General features: G+C 35.7%; 1 protein-coding gene across 2 annotated transcripts in view; it reads left to right on the plus strand.

Annotated features, from left to right (window-relative positions):
- The window catches only part of LOC134754770 (ras GTPase-activating protein raskol), a 238952-nt gene that overhangs the window by 63499 nt on the left and 155734 nt on the right, over positions 1-19719 (plus strand). For both annotated transcript variants that reach the window (XM_063691124.1, XM_063691121.1), the window contains one exon: positions 12036-12157. In XM_063691124.1, coding sequence (XP_063547194.1) covers positions 12036-12157 — 122 coding nt within the window. The remainder of the gene's footprint in view (positions 1-12035; positions 12158-19719) is intronic.

The following is a 19719-nucleotide window of genomic DNA, read 5'->3' on the forward strand; positions in this document are numbered from 1 at the left end:
GTGAGTTTTCGGAACTTATGTACGAAATATCATTTGATATTTACCAGTCGCTTTTCGGTGAAGGAAAACATCGTAAGGAAACCGGACTAATCCCAACAAGGCCTAGTTTTCCCTCTGGGTTGGAAGGTCAGATGGCAGTCGCTTTCGTAAAAACTAGTGCCTACGCCAATTCTTGAGATTAGTTGCCAAGCGGGCCCCAGGCTCCCATGAGCCGTGGCAAAAATGCCGGGACAACGCGAGGAAGATGGTGACTTATATTAAAGCAGTATGTAAAGTATTCACATATGATATGAATATAAAACCCCAAACCTCGATCGAGCAACTTTTAAAGCTTAAATAATATATGTAAAGAGGTAGAGGTTACTTTAATTTCATGAATAATGATTTATCACAGTTTCTCACAGCTTTAAATGCCAAATCATCGTCTTTAATATTACACACTTCGTATGATTCAAATATCTATATACTTAGTCAATGAAAGTAAGTTTTTATATCTGTCTCATACCGATCTACTTATTTTATTTGGCGTATTTTCATGTTAAACATATTTTTAGTCTTGTTTTGCCGATACGTTTTATAAAAGTTGTACATCGGATGTTGATAGCGAACGGTTATTATGTACAAAAATGTCATTATGCAATTGATATTTTGGTAAATGGTAGAGGTTGCACAATGCAAGTTTTATTGAGACCTTTAGTGTAAAATAACCTTTGCTTATGGGCCACTGCATTCATTAGGTTCTACTACTCGGTTCTTTGAAAGCCTGCAATCATCTGAACCTTTTTTTTAATTAGATGCAAATCGTTATTGATACGGATCGGTCATCATATTACCGTAAGTTAAAAGTTTATAAAGCTTTAAATATTCATTAGTCAAACGTTGCGCAAAACAATCAACGAAGAAATTACATAAAATATGTTTTAAGCCGAAAAATGTAATCCGTTAACCCTAGTTAATCATAATAATCATAACAAAGATGCCAACGAGATCTCCGCTATCCGTCTATTTTATGAAGACAGTTTCATCTTTAGCTTGTATTCTAATAATTATTAAAAATAATATATACTTTATGCTATAACAAGTATAACAACGAATAAAAATAACTCAATATGTCACGTGAGTCCAGAAAAAACGTGTGATGATAGGTTGATGAGGTAGAAGTCTAACTTGCACTTGACTGGTTATTTTTATTGTCCCACCGAAACCGGATTTTTTGCTGAAATCTAAACCGAAGGTTCGGTTTTGCTCTTGTTTCAACCGGAACCGAAACTGGACACCACCGAAAATACAGTTTCGGCGCCGCCGAAAGGTTCGGCAGTTTTGGTCTAAACCGAATCATAAATTATTATTGTGCCAAAAGTCCAAAACCTGCCGAAACCGAAACCTTAACTTCTGTCGGACACTTGTTATTTCATTTGATCGGCGACACTGTATCAGAAGAGGTTTACGTTTACGGTTTACCAACCTCCGCCGCACCTGTATACCAAGCACAAATTCCGAAAGCTTTGTACATTCGTACAGTACAGTCAACGGCATAAATATATATACATTCCCAAAGTTTCAAAAATATGTGTACGCTCTTACACCTTAGACAATAAAGTCGTTCACATATTTTTAAGCCATTTGTCTGGATCGATATTTTTGCCTTCGACTGTACGACTGTATGTAACTATATCTAATTCATTCTTGATGTTTTTCTTTAATTAAATTATCACATACCTATACGACAAAGTATAATATACGAATATGGGTGTATAAAGTAAATTAAATACCTATTGTATATTGTACAAAGTATGATCTATGATCTTCTCACAGGATACATTTGTATTTCCACTAATACTTTTTCTTCGGTAAGGCCTGATGAGCGAGACTTTTCATACAAATTGAATTATACGTTATCCGAAATTCGTAACAAAAACTTGTATGTGCGCTACAATTAAAACTAAAGGCAGTAAGGAAAACAAAGGAAAAAAGTCTTTACTAATTATCTGTAGTAGTCATTCCTTACCTACCTACCTACATTTGACCTACGATTAATTAGAAAATATTAGATTCATTAGAAAATATGCGTCGAAGAGACTACATTCGTTCTCGAGTATGTCTTGGAGTTTGCCCCATAAAGAGGCTTGGCCTCGTTTGTAACGAACATTGCCAAACAGGTTTGCATCTCCCGCAACCCGACTACACTGACGTCACCTCCTGATTATGATCGAGTTTAATCAAGTGTTCAGGCAATTTCACGTGTTATAGCGTTTGTCCACTATAGCACGATTAACCCATCAAGAAAAGCTTTTCTTATAAAAACAGTTCACATTGTATTCTAAACCTACTACATAATCTAAAACGTTCATGATTCAACTAAATATTTATTATATTATAAGTATCTATGGACTATATTTATAATTCGAATGATAGGAGAACACGTGTTCCATGTTTATAAAATTCAAGTTCTTCATGTAATGGCACAAATTGTAACAATATCTAATAAATGTATTCTCTTTAAAGGAAAAAATTGTGATATAAAGTGTGACGGCTTGTCTGTGTATGTAAATGGGATCAAATAACTAAAAGTCACGGCCTCACTTTGGATCGCGTGAACGAATGCAGTTTAAAAATGTCAACCGCTTTTAATTGACTTGGCTTGTGATTACAATATATCTAGTAGAGAGTAATAACGCAGCGGGAGCGTAATAACTCTTAACTAAATATGTTACTGTTTCACTTAACAGCATTTCTGACTCATTATGGTTCAGTTAAAGACCTGGTCTGCATATCAACTATTTACGGGAAATATTTGCCTTGTTGCGTGGCCTCCATCAGTGTGGGAATAAAATATCAGTTTATTTTATTTTAAAGTACGTATATGTAAAACCTGTGATCCATTATAAAGCCCATTTCTAATTTTAATTTCTTGTTCTATAACTCAATAGATCAAATCCATAACAGTTTCAGAACAATATACTTAATAAAATCATAAAGAAGAAGAGGTGCTTGCTTGATCTCTAAGTTGAGCGCAGTCAGCTAGTCATAAGTCAGGCTGTGTAAGTACCGTTGAAAACTGTGTCAGCCTAAAGGGTTTCTCGGCTCGAGTCACGTCGATCGGGTGTCACAGTGAATAGTGCGTGCATTCACGACTTATTTATTAATTGATTTCTTTTCATAAGACATTGAATGGGCGCGCTCTAGCAGAGGAAGTGACCTTTATTCCCCTTTGTTCATTCTATGCATGCACGTTTATGAATGGTAAACATTAAGGGATTTATAATTTACAATACAGCTTGACTGCGTACTGCTTCTAAAGCTAGCTGGCTTTAATTTATAATCGCCTTTATGTATGATTGTTCACGTATATTATTTTAATTAGCGGCAAACAACATCACGTTAAATTTTTTGGTGGATGTACCTATGTGTCGTGATGCTATTGATGTTGTTCACAATGTGCAACTTGCGTTTATCACTAAATAAGTTTAAAATCTGCAACACTTATCACAACAGAATCCTGACCAAGCTAATAAATCATTATAATATGAGAAGTACATATACCCTAATGGCGTTATTCATAAACGCGTTACTGGCCTGAATTAGCTATGAATCGTTTGTCTTTATCTATCATTTTACTTATGTATTTGTAAGAAAGGGATAAGACATAATTTAACTAAATCAGGCCCCTAAAGTTTTATAAATAAGGGGGTTAGAAAGTTTGTTAAGTAATTTTCGCCGAAACATCAGTAAACCAGATGTTAAAAAAGATGTGTTTTTAAGTTTCGTCAATGTGGTCAACTATGGACCCATTTTACGTCACAACTCCACATACGTTATTAAAGTACACATCATTCTCAACAGAACGAGACCAATTTGGTCTATTAGGACCTGATAGTTCTTTAGATACAGCTGTTCCAAGTTGCTGAGGTGAGTGAACAAATTAATGGGTTTGTAAAATAAAATGCAAAGTCAGAAAATTTAGAGGTTTTTCAAAAATTTGACAATGATCCGCTGGGTTTCCGAGGTCGAAAACTCGGATTTGCCATAACCACTTCATCACATAGAACATTAAAAAAAACCGGCCAAGTGCGAATCGGACTCGCGCACGAAGGGTTCCGTACCATTACCTTAACTTTTATTTATCAACCACCAATTGTTTTTGTTAATATGTAGCTACTGGTGAGAACATTTTGTATCATATTTATAAAACCTATAGACATGTTAACAGCTGTTGGATCTCCGAATAATAATAAATAAAATAGATAAATAAATAACGAAAAAAAAAAACAGCAAAAAAATCACGTTTGTTGTATGGGAGCCCCACTTAAATATTTATAATATTCTGTTAACAGTATTTGTTGTTATAGCGGAAACAGAAATACATCATCTGTGAAAATTTCAACTGTCTAGCTATCACAGTTCATGAGATACGGCCTGGTGGCAGACGGACAGACAGTCTTAGTAATAGGGTTCCGTTTTTACCCTTTGGGTACGGAACCCTAAAAACAGAACTGCCCGATTTCATGCAAGGCAAAATGTACCATTTCAATGGATCAATATTTAATTTAGGAGTGCAATCGTAGTTTTAGTAAAAAAATGGAAAGAAATGACTGCAGCTAGTGGAATTATTTGGTAAAAAAATTAATGAGTACTGCATGACGGGTACACTACATAATTCCGAAAAATGTTATGCCGAATTTCAGAATACCGAATGTTATTATTCCGATTTTAAATGCTCGACCTATCAAAATTCCGACTGTCGTAAATCACGAAGATTTATATTTCCGAAAAGCCGAAAAGCCGAATTTTGTAAATTCCGAACCACATAATTCCGATTATAACAATTCCGATGGTAACAAACACCGAATTTAACAATTACGATTTTTGAAATCACGAATTCCGAATTGCCATTATTCCGAAATTTTAAATTCCGAACCACATTATTCCGATTATAACAATTCCGACAGTGAAAACGCCGAATTTTACATTTACGATTTTTGAAATCACGAATTCCAAATTGCCATTATTCCGAATTTTTTAATTCCGAATTGACGTTATTCCTTCTATTTCTCTAAAAACAATTCTTTTCAGTGGGGGTCGCCGTTCTAACCTAACCTAACCCACTTTTCTAGCGACAGTTCGTTTTCTTGAGGGTCGCAGTTCTAATCTAACCTAACCTACTTCTGACAACAGTTCGTTTTCTTGGGGGTCGCAGTTCAAACCTAACCTAACCCACTTCTGGCAACAGTTCGTTTACTTGGGAGTCACAGTTCTAACCTAACCTAACCCACTTCTGGCAAGAGTTCGTTTATTTCAAGGTCGCAGTTATAACCTAACCTAACCCACTTATCTGGCAACAGTTAGTTTTCTTGGAGGTCGAATCTCCGAATCCGAATTTATTTATGCCGAATTTTTATGCCAAAAATATTTTATGCCGAATTTAACGTGAGACGGCACGACAGGCACCCGTAATAATTACTAAAACGTGAGTCTTCATTTGAATATCACGAATTTCATTTTTCCACCTTACAAAAGACCGAATTTCTGAATACTGAAATACTCATACGAAACGTCTTCATTTGAATATCACGAATTTCATTTTTCCGACCTTACAAAAGCCCGAATTTCTGAATAACCGAATTACTCAAACGAAACGTGTCTTCATTTGAATATCACGAATTTCATATTTTCGACCTTACAAAAGACCGAATTTCTGAATTCCGAATTATTTTATTTCCGATCGGAAAACAATGGTTTTTCGGAATTTAAGAATTCGGAAAAACATTTTTTCGGAAAAGTGTTAAATCGGAACTTTAAGCTTTCGGTAAAATGACAATCGGATTTAAAATTTTCTTCCATCGTGTTTTTAAAAATCGTAATTTTGATATTTCGGACTTATAAAAAATTGGGATTATGAAAATCGTGCTTATGAAATTCGGAAAAACATATTTCGGAATTATTGGGTGTTCCCCTGCATGACTAGTGAAAATAAGGTAACTTAAATAAATAAATAAATATTATTCTTCTTATTTATACGTCAAATCGTATCAAATGTGCAAGCGTCGTCAGTCTACTCAACTCATGCGAATTAAAGTAACGACTGTAGGTGATGGTACTGATCATGTCGTGGCTATAATATTACGGTATTACGACTATTATAGTGGCCTTATAAAACAAACACCAACTTATATAACATTCTCACGGTTGAATAGTATGTGGACATCTCCATCCATATGCATGTGTATATCCATACGGTGGTGTTGTAATATAATTAGAGTTTATGTATGTGCTGCGGCTGGTTATGCTGTATAATTACTGGCATAGCGAGTGGGGCGACGCCCTTTGCAGGCGGTGGACAACTGACCTTTGCGTTTCCACGGACACAGAACCGTGACACTGCGGTTTTTTAATTACAAATAGCGAAGTAGACTGATGTAGAATTTCATAACACTGGAGAATAGGCAAACCGCACAATGAAGTAAAAATTTCAAACATCTCTTTAATTTCTTATACCGTTTTACCTCGGGCTGCTAAGAGGCCTATAAAAAGGGCTCCAAATCCATTTGACAAATGAAAATTGCAGTTTTCTGGGCAAGTTTTAATTAGTAGGCGTCTAGAGGCTATTAGGCTAGGCTAAAAGGAATTCCCAACTGGCGTGAAGTGGCGCAGAATAGGGCAGAGTGGCTCTCTTGTGTCAGAGGCCAAAATCCTTTTTGGGTCACTGAGCCAGTGAAGTGAAATACATATTGAGTAAGTTAATAAAAAAGTAGCTTTCTTAATAGAATTTATCAAATACATATACCTACATGACATGGCCCGGTAAAACATGATAGGTACGAGTCTGAAAAAATACTCGAAATTCAAATTTCTGTCATAAAAGATACTAGTGCTCTTGGTGAGTTAAAACTTTAAAATGATAATAATTAAGAATAATCGCTGACGCCGTGTTCTACATGACATCAAACTTGTCTTAAAGGTTCTCTGCGATGTTGGCTTCAGCCCCACGCACGCCTCCCAATGGTCCCGAGATATGGAAAGACACCGCTGATATGACGAATCGGCCATTTTTAAGATTAATGAAATCATTCATCCGAGTGCACAATCAAACACAAAAACAACATGCAATACGTCGTGAGTAAAAATACAGGTTCACATAATATTACTTCAAGGTAAAGTTTAATTCAAGGGTGATTTTTATTTTTATGCTGAGCATAATCTGTATCTTAATCTTAATACTTCATTGTTAACTCGGCAATGCGAATAAAGTGTAAATGCAGCATAGCTTCAAGGTGTTTATGCTTTAAGTAAACACCCGTTTTAAGTATAATACGCGTTTTCCCTTGTTAAAACTTAACTTTTGTAATGCTAAAAAAAAACAAAGTACAGTTAAATAGTTGTTTTCCGAATCGCCTTGGTGGAAACCAGTTTTACCTGGGATTTAAAGTCAAAAGTTAAGTTTTTTCCTTTTGAGGTACGAAACCCTAAAAAAAGCTTTTTTGTGTTATCAAAATGAGTTTTCACCAAGGCACTTTTCGTTTTAGGTTAGACTTTTGGGTTTTGCGGTAACATTTATATTTAATTAGAAGAATTCAGACTAACAAAATGTTTACAAAAGTACTGCCACATAACCTGACAGTCATAATATTTTATTAATAAATAACTATTTAAAATTTTAGGTATCTACGTCAAACGGTCTTTGAGAAAAACGCATTTAACTGATTTGCAAGACCGAAGTGATCGTGTTCCGTTTGTCAAAACAAATTTTTGCACGGAACACTAAAAATATGTTAATTCTTTAAATAATCTTGTTTCTAATTTGACCGTATTAGTAAGTATTTACGCTAACTACCTTATGTATAGTCAGTCTTATAGTTTTACTGGCTGTACATACTCGTAGATGACAACTTTATTATTATTTACTATTCCAGTTAACTTGATTTTTTTATTTACTACAGCAAAGCGTAACTGTTTAAACTTTAAAGGTTGCTCAATATTAATGTTTATATAAGTAAGGAAAGCCATGAAAAGGCGCGTGGATGGCACTCTCTAAGATTATACCTTTTGGTTATCTTGCACTGCCCGCCTGCGCTGCGCCCGCCCCAATACTTATCGGTTATCGCACACATGACTACGATACATGCATCTCCACGATTAGTAGTGTGTTTATAAATAAATCGGCAACGCAACATGTCGACGGTTGGCGATGTTCGTTTGTTTATTCGTAATAGTTAAGTTCATTGTCGTGTTACAGGCCGGTCTGGCGTTAAACCGGTGCCTCCCACGCGGTCCTCCGTAAAATGTACGACGATTCGAAAAATATACCATAATATTTTAAACGTAGGATATAAATTAGAGTATATGGATGTTTATTACAGTTTTAAGATAACTGAATATAGTAATTGAATAAGATCTTAAATCACAGCAACACAACGTATTATGCTGTAGCTTTTATGCGAAGCTGTGTAAGTACAGAACAAATTATGAAAAAGAGTTGAATTTTGCAGTTTTAATTCTGATGTAGTTCAGGGTTTTAAATAAGTTGGTGGTACAGTCGAAGGCAAAAATATGTGAACACGACTTTATTGTCTAAGGTGTAAGAGCGTACACAGATTTTTGAAACTTTGGGAATGTATATATATTTATGCCTTTGACTGTACCGGCAATATAAACTGGAGTACATTGTAACAATTTGTGCAGTTTTCTATCTATTCTATTGTTATAGGACTTTTCGGTATACACTCACGCATTTCTATATAACTTATTAAATGATTACCACCTTGACCCCCTGATTTCGATTATATGGTATTCATTTAATTTTGATATTACTCCCATAATTACAATATTTAGGTACAGTGGTAGAATACGCTCGTACACACAACTATTTCTAAATTAGCTTCAGGCACAGCTTTGAATTTCTTCCTTGGATTGCATTGTACAAATAACCTTTAAATTAGGGTTAAAGTGAACGTTATCTTTGTATCAATCGAGCGTTAATTTAATTTGCTGTAGGGCCGAAGGCCCCTAACAAACAGTCAAGTTGAGCGTTGAACATAGACTACATCCTGTCGTCTCCTCATTATGTAAAGTTTAGGAATACCAGCAGCACTCATAACGTAGGTACTTGTGAAAAATTATGTCACGTGACTCACGAAGTCACGAGCCGCACCAGTGAGCCACACCTAATACCATCTTATACTAGTGGCTTTGTTAGCTGTACACCCCCTTCGCCATTTTGAAAAAAATCTTCTTTGACAAAAATGTTCTACCTATATGTATAATTATCACGATAACCGATTGAGAATGTGACCTGCAGAATTTTTGTAGAAGTCGTAACGGAGACGGATACATCTAGTTTTGTTTATACTTGTTTTTTACTTAACAGATCGTTAATATGGATGAAATTGTTGAAGCTCTCTGAGCTCCAAGCGCCACGTAGGTACAGTCGCCATAGGATAAATCGGATCGGCCGAGGTGATCAAAAATATCAAAACATGCACTTTAACGTCTGAACAATAGAGGCTTCGTTCAGATATTTGTCAACACCTTGACCGCTCCGATATATCTGATGGCGACTGAGCTGAACGCGAGTCGTCTTATATACTTTGTCTAGTAGGTTAGTGATCTGTAGCATTGAGTCACTGTTTTACACATCCTCCCGCCAGTGTTTAACAGATTAACGCTCATTGGCTGAGCAATTGTTCCACTTTACTTCCATCGTCATTTAGACTGCTTCCCAACTTTTGAAGTAGGAGAGCTTATTGAGGATACTTACTGTACTTACAATCAGCATCAAATAGACAGTCATGGCCGAAGTGACCAAATGTATCGTAGCACACCTTTGTCACGATATATTTGACCACTTTGGCTGTCACCATCAATTTGATGCTGTCTGTATTATGTTACCGCTTAGCATCTTATTGCGCCTCTTGAAAGATTCCGCAAAGTGGCAGTGGGTAATCTAAATACTACGCCGCAAACAACGCCACCAAAGGGAAGCTGAATTTAAAAAAGCACACACATACTTAATATATTACAACCAAAAGAAAACAACAAAGGCTAACTTGTCTCTGAAAGGAAGGGAAAATGGACAAAATAAATTTACAAAACAAAATAAGTCAATTTTTTTTTTTATTTCATTTGTCATATTTTAATTTTATGATTTTAGAGAACTGCTGCGCTAAAAGCCAAAACGTAAACTGGGCAAGTGTGTAGTTAACAGCATCAGATATATTCTTTTAAATAAAAATACCTTTTCTGTGTCGTGCCGTGTAAAAATTAATTTTTAATTTTAATAAAATGGAAAATCTTTTTGAGTATATCATTTCCGTTCCCTACTGCCTCTACAATGTGCAACCTATCGAGTTTCACACTGAAATTCACGTCCAGACTCACGAAAAATGCAATATCACTGGTAGTATGTATTTGTTTGTCAAAGAGTCTTTCAGGATTTTGATTTGTGTTTCATGTTCCAAAGCGGGTTCGCATCGCAAAGGGATTTATATTAATTTTATTCCAGATTAAAGCTGTTCAAGTTTACGTCTAAACAAATGTATTTACTTTGTTGTAACAATAATGCGTATCAGTTAACATTGAAGTGCTATAGGTACTTATGTACAATAACTAAATACGTACTCGTACGTACTAATTTGAACAGTCGGTACTGTACAAAAATACTTTTCTTTTATATTAAGCAGGTTATTGTAATATCACATTATTAAAAATAAAGTGATGAAATATATTAAATGCACCATAAGTATTATGTTTAACACGTATTATTGAGTCGTCTCTCTTCAACATTCAATCATTATTTTGTCTGCATAAATATTGTTCAATGAATTTTACGTCGATGGTGCTCTAAACATATACATAACATAACGTTTACATACCATTTGGCCTTTATATTTATTAATTACTATTTACCTCGAAGTCCTAGCTCGACTGAAAATACATTTTATTTTCCATTATAGACGATGTGAAATAGTGCAAGTCGATAAATGTTTGAGCTTTGAGCTGAAAATTGAAACACCGACCCCCCGCCCCGCGTTCAAAATATTAATGTCATAAAATGGTAAATGCTTTAAAACATCGACGGGATCTAGGACTACACTCGTGACTTTAAAATAAATATGTTAAAGTCTCAGTTATAAATGTAAAAAAATACGAGGATTTTATGTATAATTTTACCGAACTACGTTAGTGAAGAGTTGTTGTGAAATCTGGTTTGTGCATTTTAAATTAAATGTCTGTTCTATCTGCACATACTTTAGTATCTGCATAAATATTGTAATAGAGTAAAGCTTTATTAATTGCTAACAGGCCCTTATTGAAATATAAATAGTAAATTATCTAACTTTACTGTTTGCCAACTTACGTATTTAGAAATGGAGCCTCACCCCAATACAAAACACATAAGTAAGTCATTACGATAGTTTATGGTCATCGGTGTAACTTCTTATAGTTGGCTGGATCAAAAGAAATAGTTAGCGACATTTAAATAATTACAGGATCTTTCAGGAATCTTTTTGTAGCTAATGTTTCATTTTGAACTTTTGCTCGAAGTTAATTATTCCGGGTTTCCAACTTGAAAGAACTATGAATTGGAACTAGTCGTCCGGAAAAGTTTACCGCGAGCTGCCGCGCTACTGCAATATTGGTTCTGCTCTTAAATTGTACTACAAACTAGATTAAAGTGCTTAATATTCGTAATAATACCTACCGAAAACTAGGATTATTGTGCTAAGATAAACCTTCTGCACTCAAGTAAACCGTATAGCGCATACCACTCGAGGACTTTCAGAAACGCAAGGTGAACTAAAGAAGTCGAGAAAATCCTAACAGTATACCGCCTAATTGCTTTATTTTACCAATACCTATGGCGTTCGGCGCGGCGTCATCGTTGCAGCGTGCATACACGGAGCGCGTATTCCGTGGCACTTGGGTACCAATGTATATAATTAATGAAAAAAAAAAGTGTGACGATTTCGCATCATATTTAATGGATTCGAGATATCTGCAAAAGAAATAGTCACTGACGGCGATATCGTTTGTTTCAGATACTGCTCCGAGCGCAGGCAGCGGCGCCGTTGTGGGTGTACCGCCGTCATGGGAGCCCTTCTACTGCGTTCTGCAGCAGGACAGACGGGTCCTCACCGCCTACACTAGCGAGGAGCTTGCTGTAAGTACCATAGATCTTTATAACTAGTCTCGTCACATTTGCGTATTGACGCGTAATTCTTCATTTGGTCAGATTATGTTGTGCTGAATGTATGCGGTTGTAGCTGTTATATATTTTTGGTTAGTCTTGATGTTACAATTCATTTTACAAATTATTGACGTTAAAATCGATCAGCCGTCGCTAGTGGCCAGTATACTGTATTGGCCAAAAATACCAGCCTTCGTGTTTTTTAAGAATTGTTTTTTAAATATCATTAACAATTATTACGACATACTGGCGAATTACGAAGACTTCTTTTTGGGTTCCGTACCAAAAAGGTAAAAAGGAACTGATGGTATCTTTTGTATCTTAACAGGCAAATCGGCTGAACGTGTGTACGTGTACGCATTACTCAATAACTAAGGCTTTTATTGCATTCTTTGCATGCGTTTTGAGTTATATCCGCTATAGTTATACATCACTAACTAAATATGACATTTTGCCATTAGTTAACCGTATTTTTATTTTTTCGAGATTCCCTTAACTGAACCCCTAAACGGTGTAGTTATAAACGGTATCCCTAATTAAATACAATAAGCTGCGGACATAACGCAACACCTTACAGACATTTGTGTAACTTCTTTTGTTTTGTGCGTTGCCATTCATAAATATTTTGTTCGGATCAATAGGTAAATGTATCGAAGTTTTTGCACACCGGACGCAGTTTGCTAAATCCGATAACCAATAGAGCGCGGCGGTCACGAGTAAATGTATAAGTGAAATAGGTTTTTAATGTAAATGTGTTATTTCGTATAACTACATATGTAAAAGCTAGTTTTGAAACAACATTCGTGGCACAGTTTATACACGCAAACACTTGTGGTTAGTAGTTGAACACTGTGTTAGAAATGTTGGTGGATCCTAGTTAATATTTACAGCTGAATTCTGAGTGACTGCAACTAATAGATTTATGATACGTAATATACTTAATTTAGATTGATTTATTTGAATTTGGTAACAAGAAGAAAATTGCTTTGCGTAATCTAATGTGCGGTGACGACTAGACGTAGGTACCTAAGAATATTCAAGCCAAGTTCAAAAGAAGAGAACTGGCGATGCAGCGGCCGCAAGCACAACTCAAAATACTCCAATACACGAAGTATACCTATTTAAAGTGCGAAGCATTCTTTGAGATTCTTTCGTATAACTGATTCGAGCTCGAGTATGATCTTTTTTTTACAATATAAATGTGAATTTATCAAACTTATAAAAAGACCCTTCATAATAGTTCATCCCATCAATTATTTATTACCTTGTCAATGTCTCTTAAAGTCTCCTAGATCTTTTGTGATTTGTGATTCCGCTTTAGCGGTATAATAACGTGTCCCGATGATGATGACGTATAAAAATAGGACTATTGCCCAACACTTAAAAGCGCGTTTGAAAAACGTTCCGCATTCCGCTGAATGACTACTTGGCGTTGTCTCTCTCACTCGTGCTATAACTACGAGTACTTAGTGTGAGAAAGAGCTATATCTCAATCTTCAGACCACATCATGCCCAAAATCCATTATATTAGTCATATTATCATATGAATATAAGTACCTACTTAGAGTTGGCTAACAGCAGTAATGCGTTAGTCATATATTGTGACGGCTAACAACGCAACGGTAGATGAATGAAGGCATAAATAGAATATCTTTCTGTATTAGTTCATATTCTCAACGTAGTAATAAATGTAGTATAAATAAACATACACAATAAAAATAAGAATAATTAAAACTGTGGTTTGAAATAAGTACAGATGATCTGTTCCCTTGCAAGAAGAATCGACAATACCTCTAGACCTCTTTTAAAAAAGTTTTTTTGGCTCCAGTTCAAATTAAAAAGGATCTTTAACTGAATCTTAATGCATATGCAAATATTGTAAGCATGTTCATTATTGCACTTATCGTTTCGTGTTGAACTCTTCACAAGTAGGTACAAAAAATTGCGCCACTTAATAGACTGGCATGAGCAAGTGGGTATAATCGACCATTTATTGAAATTAGCGTTTTAAAAGCACTTCAATTGCCTTCTTTCTCAAGCCCGTATGTTATTAAAGTGTCGTTACAAAAGTAACCTTGCTCGGTTAGATACGTGGATGGGTCTTATTTCAGACAAAGTATGGGGTTAAAGAATAAGCAATCGATTTTTACCTAATACGGGCTGTGGTAACCCTAATTAAAAGTACCCTATAATTAATCTCTAGGTACTCGCTTCTAGACCTTAGTGAAACGGATCGTCGTAACATAGTATATGGTCGTAATGACTGTAATGAGTCATCCTGCTGTAGGTACCTACGCAGTTTAGTGAAAGTACTCCAGAGAGCGAACGCGTGCGTTCTCTAGCGTTACACTGCACTGCTTTTGATTATCGTCATTATCATTTAATGGGGGAAACATAATGTAAGAATTATGTTACGTGGATAGTTTAATGTGATCTACGGACTTATTGAGTTTTCGCGCAATTTCAGATATAAGTATCCCTCCAATAGACCCATTACTTACATTTAGCTAGTCCTGATGTTATAAATGTTTTGATTACAGTTCATTTATTTTATCGTTTTGCCAAAGTAAACATAATAATAAGTACATATTATGGGACATAAGACATAACACACAAATCACCACAGTCCCGCAGAAAGCGCATTAAGACTTGTGTGCAACTTATACTTGATGGCGATATTTGTAATAGATAGAAAAAGATAAATACTTATAAGTATAAGTAAGAAGGCTGATCTGGCATCCAAAAAACTCGGTGTGCTCAATAAAGCACGGCGATACTTTACTCCGGGGCAAAGACTGCTGCTATATAAATCGCAAGTCAGACCCCATATGGAGTACTGCTGTCACCTTTGGGCAGGAGCACCTGGATGCCAGCTTGGACCCTTCGACTCAGTCCAAAGGCGCGCTGTACGAATCGTCGACGATCCCAAACTCACAAGCGGTATTGAACCTTTAAGTCTAAGGAGAGACTTTGCCTCCTTATGCGTGTTCTACCGCTTGTACAATGGGCTGTGCTCTGAAAAATTGTTTGACATAATGCCAACGGCCGCTTTCTATCACCGCACCGCTCGCCATCGGCAGGGTGTTCATCCTCACACCCTAGCACCTAAATGTTCGCGTACTGTGCGGTTTAAGAGGAATTTCCTCCCGCGTACGCTTCGGCTGTGGAATGAGCTCCCTGCCGAGGTTTTCCCGAGGGGCTACAGTATGGGGTTCTTCAAAAAAAGAGTGTACAGGTTTTTAAAGGGTCGGCAACGCGCGTGTAATATCTCCGGTGTTGCAGGCGTCCATAGGCTACGGTAACTGCTTACCACCGACCGGGCCGTATGCTTGATTGCCACCGACGTGGTATAAAAAAAGTATACATAGAAAGCATTCATAACTCAGGAAGAATCTGCGATAAACACACAAATAAGTTGCGGCCCTCAATGCGATGGACCGACCAAGTTAAAGCTCTCACCGGGTCACCTTTAAATCTGTGCGTGTAGAATGCAATAAATATAGAGAAGCATGGCGGGAAACAATGAAAAACGCCGTACAACGACCTCAACGACCACGACTGCTCTGACAAGAGTATCCGGCTGAGAAGAAGAAGAGAAGTGGTCTTACTAGGATTCGAACCCGGGGCCTCCTGTTTTGTAGGCAGGGTCACTATCGACTAGGCTAGGATGCCGTTGATTAATGGCTACACGATAGCCCAGCGCTGGACCAGCGAGGTGGCCATGCGATGGTTATGGCTCCTCTTCACGATGGCCCAGCGCTGGACCAGCGAGATGGCCATGCGATGGTTGAGAGCACGCACTATGGAATGGGCTACCGCCATCGCTGGCCCACTACCTTTGATGTACGGACGAAAAACCGATACCTGGCCATCCCATCGCCATCCCGCCGCGCCATACGACACCCGACACGACATAAAAGAGATATTTACTGAGCTTGACTAAATGAAGCATGTGTTTATTTCGAATTTGAATAAAGGAATTAATAATCTACCGTGACATCCACATAATGCACCTAAGTATCAGTTACCTAATGTAACTTTTCTAAACAGTATCTGCATGAGTGCAAAAACAATGGAGGATCGTCTTGGGGGCAATAAACGCCGTCATGTTTTACGATGCGTAGGCGCCGCCGTGCCGTCACTCTGCATAAATCAAAATAAACCAAGCAAGGAGGGTTTCGTCCCGAGATTAAGATGGATGAACTCCGGTCTATGACTTACTTACGTATATCATGCCAAGTAAGAAATTAAATAGATACTCCACTGGTCCTTAGAGCATTCAACAAGAGTAACGGAAGGGAAAACAATAATTACCTATAATTTTGTGAATTTTGTTTCAACTTTATTTATATGCAGTAAAGGCTTATTTAATCAGAATCACTAATCAACGTGTAATCAACAGTCCTGACCGAATCGAAAACATACAAGGGGAGGGGAAAACATACTTTTAAATAGCAGTTAAAAAGAAAGGTCCCAGTCGTTACATTTTTAAAGTCTGTTTAAAATTAGCGGTCTTCTGCTTTTGTTTATTACAAATTATCTTAATTTAAGATCAAGGAGACAACGAGGTCGTTTATAAATAAAAAGTCATACTTTCTGTTTGTATCAAAGCCAGGTTAATGTTTACTGGCAACGTGTAGTTAATGGTTTTTATGACTACAATTTTCGACTCTTGCACATCTTAATTGAAATCAAAACATTGTTAAATTGTAGTAAAGCATATATTACATTAATGTACTGTAAATTTAAGATTTAAATTTCGAGTAAATGATACTGCATGTACCTGTATAAAATATGTATGTATATGTTACACGAAAAAGATAATGGAGGTTCCACATTTTTATTAGATTGCATATTTTTAAGCCAAATAGAGGTATCAGATAATGCGATTGGATTGTCTTTCCTTCTATCTACAGTTTCAATATTTTTATTCTAAATTCTGATTTGTTTTTCTTTAATTTACAAGTTACTTTCGTTCACGTTTGTTTTGTTGAAACTATAAGAAGCCACGAAAATATAGTTTTAATGTAGGTATGATTCGACGTATGTTTTGAGGACGATAGGTTGTTTGTTTCGATTAAAATGTAGATACCTATGTGTACTTCCACTGTGAATCAAGACATAATATTAAAAATACTCCCATTCAAATTTGCTCCATTTAAGATATATTAATATTACCAATACCTTATATTAGTCCGCCGACGTATAAACTATAAAATCGAATTCGATTTTATAATAACTTTATCATAGATAAGAAAGGTATTCTTCAAAACAGCTAATCTTTATGCTGGTCGTAATTTGCGGTTTTTGTATCCGCTGCGTCTAGTTGTGATTGTTCCATAAATTAGCTTTAAACTCTTATGTATGTATGTATGCTTTAAAGATTTGACGCGCCGTTCCGAATCGCAGGCGCATGCAGGATGTCTTGGAACAATGTCGACGGAAGTGCGAACTGCTGCGTTCCGCTTCCCACGGAGATGAACCGAGTATTACCTGATTAATAGTGTCGCGGTAACTTCTTACTATTGTTGCCATTAACTCATACGTACCACAACATTATCATACATGAAAAGTTCCGCAGGCGTTGTGTAATGGAGATGGGAATTGTATTAATTAGGTATCTAGGCTACGTACGTATATGCGTAGCTGACTTGAAAAAATTATCTAATAATATTTTTAGTTGGATTAATGGCTCTTATTTTATATATATATTGTTTAAATCTTAATGACCGTGCTTATTAATTTGTTGTCCTTTTATTGAGGTAAGATTAGGAATCTAAGTTAGCGCATACCTAGAGGTACTACGCCATAGCACGTAGCATTTGGTGTAAAACATAGAAGAGCATTCACGATTTCACGGTAAAACAAATAATCTGTGCATACGTATTTTTATGCAGAATTTATGCGAGTTTTATGGTATAAATATACGTAGCTGACTTGAAAAAATAATCTAATATAATTTTTAGTTGGATTAATAGCTCTTATTCTCTATATATATTGTTTAAATCTTAATGACCGTGCTTATTAATTTGTTGTCCTTTATTGAGGTAAGATTAGGAATCTAAGTTAGCGCATACCTAGAGGTACTACGCCATAGCACGTAGCATTTGGTGTAAAACATAGAAGAGCATTCACGATTTCACGGTAAAACAAATAATCTGTGCATACGTATTTTTATGCGGAATTTATGCGAGTTTTATGGTATAAATATACGTAGCTGACTTGAAAAAATAATCTAATATAATTTTTAGTTGGATTAATAGCTCTTATTTTATATATATATTGTTTAAATCTTAATGACCGTGCTTATTAATTTGTTGTCCTTTATTGAGGTAAGATTAGGAATCTAAGTTAGCGCATACCTAGAGGTACTACGCCATAGCACGTAGCATTTGGTGTAAAACATAGAAGAGCATTCACGATTTCACGGTAAAACAAATAATCTGTGCATACGTATTTTTATGCGGAATTTATGCGGGTTTTATGGTATAAATATACGTAGCTGACTTGAAAAAATAATCTAATATAATTTTTAGTTGGATTAATAGCTCTTATTTTATATATATATTGTTTAAATCTTAATGACCGTGCTTATTAATTTGTTGTCCTTTATTGAGGTAAGATTAGGAATCTAAGTTAGCGCATACCTAGAGGTACTACGCCATAGCACGTAGCATTTGGTGTAAAACATAGAAGAGCATTCACGATTTCACGGTAAAACAAATAATCTGTGCATACGTATTTTTATGCGGAATTTATGCGGGTTTTATGGTATAAATATACGTAGCTGACTTGAAAAAATAATCTAATATAATTTTTAGTTGGATTAATAGCTCTTATTTTATATATATATTGTTAATGAGATAATTAAATGAGACCTCATTGAACAGATCCTAAAACCTCTTTTAAATATAAAACGTAACTGGCCACTTCACGTTGATAAATCAAATGACACGTTGACAATGACATTTAAGACAAACAAGCAGTTAAACACATGATGATTATTTTTTAGATATAATTAGTTTATTTATTTTGTTCGGTAAATAAAATAAAAATTATGAGAAAATTTCTTAATTTCTGTTAAAAGTTAATTGTTCTAGTGTAAAGTACCATCTCGTAAAATTTCTGTAGCTAATTTGTTAGCACCTTATATATAAATAATAAAATAATTTTAAATTACAATATCCTTTATTTACCAAAATGAACAAAATTATTATTATTACATACTTATTGTAAACGGGTGTGAAAAGACAGGATTTCAACGTCAAGGACGATTTTTACCAATAATCCAAATATGAGCATTTTACATCATTTTTAGGGTTCCGTACCCAAAGGGTAAAGACGGGACCCTATTACTAAGACTCCGCTGTCCGTCTGTCCGTCCGTTCCGTCTGTCACCAGGCTGTATCTCATGAACTGTGATAGCTAGACAGTTGAAATTTTCACAGATGATGTATTTCTGTTGTTATTTATAAATATTGGGAGTATTATGGGTACCAGGCGAGGATATACATACATACTTATATAGATAAATA

Source organism: Cydia strobilella, chromosome Z (genome assembly GCF_947568885.1).
Source record: "Cydia strobilella chromosome Z, ilCydStro3.1, whole genome shotgun sequence".
Classification (NCBI taxonomy): Eukaryota; Metazoa; Arthropoda; class Insecta; order Lepidoptera; family Tortricidae; genus Cydia; species Cydia strobilella.